The sequence below is a fragment of the Gekko japonicus genome, unplaced genomic scaffold (assembly GCF_001447785.1).
Source record: "Gekko japonicus isolate JY-2015 unplaced genomic scaffold, Gekko_japonicus_V1.1 scaffold702, whole genome shotgun sequence".
Classification (NCBI taxonomy): domain Eukaryota; kingdom Metazoa; phylum Chordata; class Lepidosauria; order Squamata; family Gekkonidae; genus Gekko; species Gekko japonicus.
In genome coordinates, this window is record NW_015175377.1 from 579,039 (window position 1) to 587,416 (window position 8,378).

General features: G+C 44.9%; 1 protein-coding gene across 1 annotated transcript in view; it reads left to right on the forward strand.

Annotated features, from left to right (window-relative positions):
* The first annotated feature begins 1,035 nt into the window (after positions 1-1,035).
* The window catches only part of LOC107122445 (chromosome unknown open reading frame, human C3orf33), a 10,775-nt gene continuing 3,432 nt past the window's right edge, over positions 1,036-8,378 (forward strand). The window contains exons 1-3 of the mRNA XM_015425548.1: positions 1,036-1,129; positions 3,276-3,335; positions 6,941-7,094. Of these exons, the coding sequence (XP_015281034.1) occupies positions 1,046-1,129; positions 3,276-3,335; positions 6,941-7,094 (298 nt within the window). The 5' untranslated portion in view covers positions 1,036-1,045. The remainder of the gene's footprint in view (positions 1,130-3,275; positions 3,336-6,940; positions 7,095-8,378) is intronic.

Here is an 8,378-nt window from a genome sequence, read left to right on the forward strand (position 1 = left end):
TGGGTACTGTAAAGAGAAGAGTGTTTCACTGATAGCTCCCTAATTATGGAGTTCCTTCCACATGGTCTCCTGGCCTTATATTTACTGTCAGATGTGGGCTAGGTCTGTTCTAACTTTTAATTAACACTGCTTGCATGTCCATCTGTCACTGCTTTTATCTTATTTTGGTTGCTGTTTTAGTAAGGCATGTAATTGGTTCAGTTGGGGGTGGCATATTTATGATTCTGTGTTCCTTCCTGGAAATGTGTGTTATCAAATTCAAATTGTCAGCAGCACACCCATATCACAACATCCTAGTAGTAGTGCACCCAAAAGGCACACACGGTAGTGGTCTGACTCTCCCTCTTCAAAATGTGCAGTTAAGACGATCTGAAAGATAACAGCCTGCTATTTAAAGTCCTTTACATTGGTGTTGATCATGACCGCAGATCTACAAATTTTGAGTGTCAGCAGCTTGTTTGTGAAAAGGCTATTATTGTCCAACAGTAATCGTTTCAAAAATCTTTCGAATGTTTCTGCGATAGTCACTTATTGTTTAAACCCTGGCGTCTCAAGAAGTGCCTGTGAAAATCCAACCGGTGTTTCCCTCCGGTAGCTAAACCCAATAGCAGGGCTTGATTTTGGGAATACCTAAAATAACAAGTGCCTTTGATAATCTGCAGAGTTCCTCCTGCGCATTATCACTGACTAACTGCAACCACGGGGGTGGGATCTGAACCCACTATTAAAATTTTTTACTTGGTTAAAAGTGGTAGATCCAGATGGTCAGCCGTGTAGGTCTGAAGCAGCAGAACAAATTTAGAATCCCGTGGCACCTTTAAGACCAACAAAGGTTTATTCAAGGTATGAGCTTCCGTGTGCAAGACACTTTTTCAAAGGGAGAAGAGCATGCACCCTCCCCCCGCGAAAGCCTCTGCTTCCTCTGCGTCGACTCTGCTGCCGTGTAACTCCCCAAGTGGCCAGTAAGTGGCGCTGCGGCCTGGCCGGAACGTAAGTGCGGGGCTGGGGAAGAAGGACGGGCTGCGTCTGCGTCTGCGTCTAGGCCATGGCGGGGCAGCGCGGCAAAGAGCCGGCGAATTATATCGCGCGCCTCTCGGAATGGGCAGACGCGCATCTCACCCTCATCCGGGTACGTCGAGGGGACGGGTGAGAGGAGAGAGTCTGACAGGGCGGCTCGGCGCTCTTTCTCCGCCGCCGGGGGAGGACATGGGAGCCCTGGAGGCGGGCAGCCCACCCGCTTGCGAGCTGGGATGGGAAGGATGGCAGGAGTCCTGCTCCGTCTGGGCTTCGTTAGCGCAAAGGCTTCTTGTTTGTCAGTCCCGTGTCCTCCCTCGCTAGGGAATGGGCACTCTCGACGTGCTCAGAGGCACACTGCTCTTTAGTTAAAGTGATCCAGGGAGATTTGAGTCCAGGAGCACCTTAGAGACGAACAAGATTTGGAGAGTCAGAGCTCCCTTTGTCAGATACCCCTAAACAGGTTACATTTTTTTTGGGGGGGGGGGATACGAAACCTTCTCAATGGTCCAAATGCGGGATGTGGTTTCAGGAAACAAATCCTCCGGTGAGGATAAGCTGTATCAAATGTTATTTATCTTTATGTGACGTACCTACGAATTCATGTGACCATAATAGTTATTATTCTGTAATTTGTTTTATACGTTATATTGTTGTAATTAATGTTATTTATTTATTTATTTATTTTTGAGACTTATATCCCGCCCTACACATAGTGTCTCAGGGCGGCTAACAAATAGGGTTGTCTGTTGTAATCTGAAGAAACTTTATTATAATTTGTAGGAAAGTTTAAAAGTTTGGTTGTATGTTTAGCATTGTTATTGTTCAAGTATTGTTTATATATTTGTTTTCAAAGATAGATGTACTAAGAATTTTTTCAATCAATAAAAAACATTTTCCTAAAAAAATTACTTTCCTAACAAAGAGACGGTATCTGACAAACGGAGCTTTATAAGCCAAAGATCTCTTTGGTCTCTAAGGTGCTGCTGGGTTCAAATCTAGCTGTTCTGCTGCAGACCAGCACAGCTGCCCTCTGGAACATTGATCCAGAATTGACCCGCTTTGGGATGCCACTGGGCAGAAAAGCAGGAAGAGCCAGTTTGATGTAGTGGTTTAGTGCGCGGACTCTAATCTGGGAGAACCGGGTTTGATTCCCCACCCCTCCACTTGCAGCTGCTGGATGACCTTGGGCAAGCCATAGTTCTGTCAGAGCTGTCCTTGAAAGGGCAGTTTGTGTCAGAGCTCTCTCAGCCCCACCTACCTCACAGGGTGTCTGTTGTGGGGAGGGGAAAGAAAGGAGTTTGTAAGCCGCTCTGAGACTTCAAATGAAGGGCGGGGTATAAATCCAATCTCCTCCTCCTCTTCTGAATACTGAGCCTTAACTTTCTAAAACAGTGGCTGGTGACAGGCTTGGGGAACAAGGTGAATTCTCCACAGTGTCCCGCCCTGAAACTGAGTAATTGGTGAAGTGTCTTTCGGGGCTGGCTAGTTTCCCTTATGCCTGTCTTCACATAGGTTATATGCTTCAGTTAACAAAGGAGGCCACTCATTGTGTATTGGCTGGAGAAAGGTTTTGTCACATAAAGTTAAATGCCCTACTTTGGGCTTTTGGAATATTTACTTGTGAAACATTTTTCTTTAGTTGGGCAAACATTTTTTTTTTCCACGTCAAAATACAAGAAGTCAGACATTCCATAAATACTAGCATTTTTTTGGGGGGGTGACAACCTAAAACACCCCAAAACAGCAGACAGATGTTAAACTGGCAGCATGAAACACAGTAAACCATACTACTGAATGTCTTCTGCGATCGTACAGTGTTCACCATAGGCATAAAGGGATACATACAGTCAGACATATCTCCTTGGGAGTTCCAGAGCCTGGAAGCACCTATTGAAAAGGCCCTCTGGTGTGCAGGCACCTGTCTTCAGGTAATCAGGGAACACTAAAGGGCCTCAGATGATCTAAATGGATGGGTAATCAATATTTATTCCTGGTTTCCTGGACAAGCACATACCATAGTTTATTGGTTTGGATTTGTCAGAGAGATGCAGTTTGCCATACAAACCTAACTAGTTTGTGACACTCGAGGGAGGGTGTGTGTGAATTTGAGACTCCCGAAGGATTGTTAACATAGCAGTGCATCATGATTTGGCATTTCTTCTAAACCATGTCCCTGATGCTGGTGGCTAAGATTCAAGCAATACAATGAGAGTAATGGGCTGGAGATTTAAATGACTCATGAACTCTTTCTTCTACAGAATATCAGCACAGGAATGGCAATCGCTGGAGTAATTTTACTTACAAAGAGTGTTAAGTTGGTAAGTTGCAAATGGTTTTCAGTAGTTCTCCATCAAATGTCTGCAGAAACTATGTGTTATAGAACAAATAAGTGAGGTAATGAGCAGTTTGCTATTTTACCACCTTTTCATTTCTGTTTAAAATAGAGCATGTGTGTTGCTACAAGCAGAATAATTATTTATTTAGATTTCCAGTCTGCCCAGTTTCTAAAGCTTGAGGTGAGCTAAAATGTAAAAACACATTGATCTGAGGAGACCAAAATCAATCTAATGGCTGTTAACAGCTTTTGTCCTGTCCACTCAAAGTCAGCTGAAATAAAGAAGTCTTGCTTTGCAGAAAGGCTCCAGCTTTTTAAATGGCCACTAGTCCTTAAGCTTTTTGAGAGCATCTCTCCCCGTATATGTCAATCTACACAATTGCTCACATGTTGAAAGCAAAACTTTATCCAGATATGCTGTGGCATGCAGATAAAATGGGCTGAGACATGGGACAGAGGCTTTTTGATAGTGGCCCCTGCAAAGAGGCGTTCCAGAGCAGAGACACTAGTCACTTGTTTTCAGACAAAAGTGTAAAACCTTCCTGTTTAAATAGGTCTGCAGGGATTTAATTTCCTGGGCTTAATATTATTATACTATTATTATTATATTCTTTTACACAATAGTATAATTAATAGAAATCCTGATAATTGATGGGGTTGCTTGTATTTTCAAGAGCCCACTTTATGATTAATCAGAAGCTGAAGAATAAATACAGTTCTGCAGAGTCAAGTATAAAGCATAGTTAGCTGGCTGCAGTTTAGAAACTTGTTTTGATGAGCATTTTGCATCCGTACAAGGGTTATTGTTTTGTAGAAACATTGTATGCATGTTCTACCTCTGCAGCTAATAAAATGCTCTCTGCTCCCATCCTCTGACAGGGTAAGAGTCTCTCCTCTGGCACTCAGTTATTAATCAAATCATTATTGAAACAGTTTAGAAGGATTTCTCATTTGTTTGCAATGATCACAGGCCTCTTCCCACTTTACTTTTTTCCTGTGTACATTTTTAAAACCTAAACAAGAGATTGGCTGAAAAAATGGCCACAGATGCCTGAATTTGTAACTCTGCCTAGTTGGCTCCAAGGGAGCTTTACTGGAAGAGACACTGGAAGATCCATGCTCAGGACTCCCCGGTAGTAAATAGCAGTCATTGGGGCTTCCAGTTTGATTGGGACACAGCAGAGGAAAACGGCTTCCATATGGAGGGTTTTCTCCACCCTGGCTTCCAAACCGGAGCATGCTTTTTGGAGGTTTTCACACATGGCATCATGCTGTAATTGTCCTCCTTCCAGGTTATCCCTGTTCTCAGTATATGCTGTTTCCCAAACCCGCTTTACTGTGATTTATTCCTGAAATGGCATAAATAGACCCTGTCATGGTAATGGCTTGCAGCCAGAGCTCTGGTAAAGAATACCCTTTGTCCCTTTCCCCTTATGTTTGCGTCTGTCAGTGCCAGCAGAAGCAGCTCGGCCACGGGGTGAAGCTGGAGGGTGGCTGTGGTGCAAAAATGTGACCTGCATACTCAGTGAGGGTGTGCTTTATGTCCTGAAGCCTGTTCTGTCTTTCCTGCCATGTGCCGGGTTCCTTCTGTTGGTGTATTTACCTGCCTGATTAGTAACGGGCTTCGCTGTGCCGATTTTCTGCGTCTCTCTGGCCTTCCCTTGTAACCTTCTGCTTACTTAGATTGTGAGGGTCTCTTCGCTTTGTTTGATGTACAATGCCAAGGGCTTCCCTAGCTGAGGCGCATGAAACTGCAGGATGAACTTCAGTATGCAGTGTGCCTTAACATTCTTAATTTGAATTGATGCTAAATGACTTTGCACTGCTACCAGCATGGTTCGATTTGAGTGTTTTTGTATGAGCACACATAAACGTGTCAGTTGGTTAGTCCCTGAAGCACCAGGCTGAGCATGGTTTTCAGACTTGTTCTGTTCTGCTTATTTACGGGACCTTCGGGCTCCTTGTTCGCAAGGTCTTGCATTTCTCCAAAAAGACCTTGCAGAGCAATAGTAGTGAAGGTTTGGTAAAGAAGCTAAATCACGGCTTAGATTTCCTAATAGTACAGGCTGGATATGATATATGTAACATAGCTGTAGGGCAGTATGACGGTAAGCTCTACTTAACTGGTCCAGTTCCACCAACTCTGCCTCTTCCATCTCTGCTTCAAGCTGGGTTCCCGCAGCACCATGAACCACATTCTGTCTCCCATACACACACTCCTTTTTTTTTCGGTGATGGTCTGAGGTAACGATCAGCTATCTTAGCATCCACCTCACTTACCTGCTACAGGAAATAGAACAGACCAGGCAGTCTTTTTGGCCCAGGTTTCAAGGGGGGGGGGGAATGCAGCATTTACCCATGAAGCTGTTGATAGTGTGCCAGGAAACATAATGGGGATGGAGGTGGGAGGCAAGGGTTATGCTAGGCCAGACATGCTTGGAGCAAGCTGAACCCCAGCGGTGCTGCGAGTGTCTTACTGCTTCACCTTGGACTGAGTTGGTGACTGTGCAGATCTTGGTGGGGGATGGTTGTCCTTTACTGCATCACTGGTCCCAGCATTGCTGCCAGTGCCTCAGTTGCCTGGGTGGAGATTTCGTCTGGGTACCATGCAAAAGGATCAGGTGTGGCACTGTTGGCATGTGTGCCAGGGGTCGGCAACCCTTGAGGCAGACCGTGCATTGAGCTTTTTTAAAGGTTTGCTACTGGAAAAAAAAGCTGCGGTGGCTCAAGTGGTTAAGACGCTGAACTGCAGGCTGTGGAAGGTCGGTAGTTTAGCGGTTCGAGACCCGGGTTGCCGCATGATGGAGTGAGCTCCCGTCTCTAGTTCCAGCTCCTGCCAACCTAGCAGTTCGAAAGCAAGAAATTGCAAGTAGATAAATAGGTACCACTTTGGTGGGAAGGTAACAGCGTTCCGTGCGCCTTGGTGTTTAGTCATGCCGGCCACATGACCATGGAAACGTCTTCGGACAGCGCTGTCTCTTCGGCTTTGAAACGGAGATGAGCACCGCAACCCTAGAGTCGGATTCGACTGGCTTTAGAGCAAGGGAACCTTTACCTTTACCAAAAATAAGTTGTGAATGCAGTAAATGTTTGCAGACATGCACAACAAATTTGCATTGTTGTACAGCAATGAAAACAGGTAAAACTGCCTCAGTCCAATGGTCTGTCAAGGTCAGCCTTGTCTATTCTGACTGGCAGTGGCTCTCCAGAGTCTCCCGCAGAGGTCTTCCACCTCAGCTGCTAGTTCATCCTTTTAACTGGAGAAGCCAGGGATTGAACATGGAACCTTCTGCAAGTAGAGCAGAAGCTCTATTGCCGAGCCACACCCCGTCCATTAATCACTTAGTTCCCTGGTGAGGGTGTGTGCACTTGGTGGCAACGGCAACCCAGATTTTCTCTGCATAATGTGTGAAATAGCCCAGTTAAATAAGATAGAGGAAGAGATGATGTCTTCTGTTTTCGTGGGGTGTGATTTTATTTATTTCAGGTGTACAGCCCATCCCAACAGTTATACTGCTGTTACAAAGTTCTGCACTTATTTTTGTAACATTTTTGTTTGTTGTCCCTCCTTCCCTTTTCTGTGAATAGACAACCAAATTCACAAATGCTCTGGAAATACCGATAGAATTTATAGAAAAGAATGTTAAACTACGGGGACGGTTACACCAGATAACAGAGCAAGGATTAGAAATTGAACATGTTCCCATTATCCTTCCGATAATTTCATCGCTGCAAAGGAAATGTAAGTAGGCTTAAGGGGAAGGTTATGCAAGCAATGACAGAGTTAGGGATGGAGTTCATTTAAAATAAGTTTTAGAATATCAAATTGTAAAGAAACAGTTTATAGGAACTGTACCTTTTGCCTTCCAGAAGACACAGTGTCCTGGGGTCTACCTCTCCTACTACAGGATTTTTGTGTGTGCTTCTGTGTTCATTCATTTTTTAATAACCCGTAAAACATGTGCTATGGAAGTAATGTCAATAATTTCTCCTTGTAGGGGATTTCTCCTGTGTGCTTAAGGTTAAAAGATAGATTGTGTAAGAGCCTCAGGTGTTAATGCTTCTGTCAGGTACATGTTGTGCCTATTTTAAATAGTGAACTCATGAGGTTTCTGTTTCACTAGTCAGATTCTGTGACTACATTTGAAAACTGAATTAGACTTCATAGAAGATGTCTGTTTCTGTTTCTCCTGTTTACAGCAGAGTAAGGCTAGGCAGCCTAAATTGCCCAAACTAGTCTCAGAAGCTAAGCAGGGTTGGCCATGGTTAGTACTTGGATGGGAGACCACCAAGGAAAGCCTGGGTAGAGGTAGGCAAATGGCAGACCACCTCTGCTGCTCATTTCTTGCCTTGAGAAACCCATTGGGGATTGCCATGAGTCAGTTGTAACTTGACAGCATTTAATTAAGACTAAGCACATTTTACAACGAAAGTGTGTATGGTTGGGGTGGGCTTGTCTGTGCTTTCATGTAATGAGTTGAATGCTTGTGTGTTGCCCACAAGTGGGGTTCTCTCCACTCAAAAGAAGCCCTCCCCCCGTTTTCATCTATCTATATATAAGAAAGTCCCCTCACCGTAAAATCAATGCCCAGGCCCAACCGCTGGACCTAGAGACACCACATTCAGGGAGAGCACTCCTACCATGGCGTAGGTGCTCACTAAAAAGGGATTTTTAGAAATTTGACCCCTAAGTGGGTCAAAAGGGGTAAAATGTGCTCCCCCCATTGATTCCTATGCGACTGCCAGGCAGCTGCCTCCCTGCACCCCCCCACTCTCTGATTGGTCAGCTGCAGAGCTCAGTGTTCTGAGTTAAAACAAAAACCAGTTACAGGGGACTGCAGAGAGCTAATGATAGTTGAGGAAATCAGGAGTGGCCAACAACCACCTGTGAGGTGAAGCAAAGCTGCTGGCCCAGCCTCTCTGATGACTTCCAACACACACACACCCCACCTCCCACACCTAACAGTCGGTTGTCTGTCAGGTGCAGCAGCAGCTGCAGGGTGCTTAAAGCCACGAGGGCGCCCCC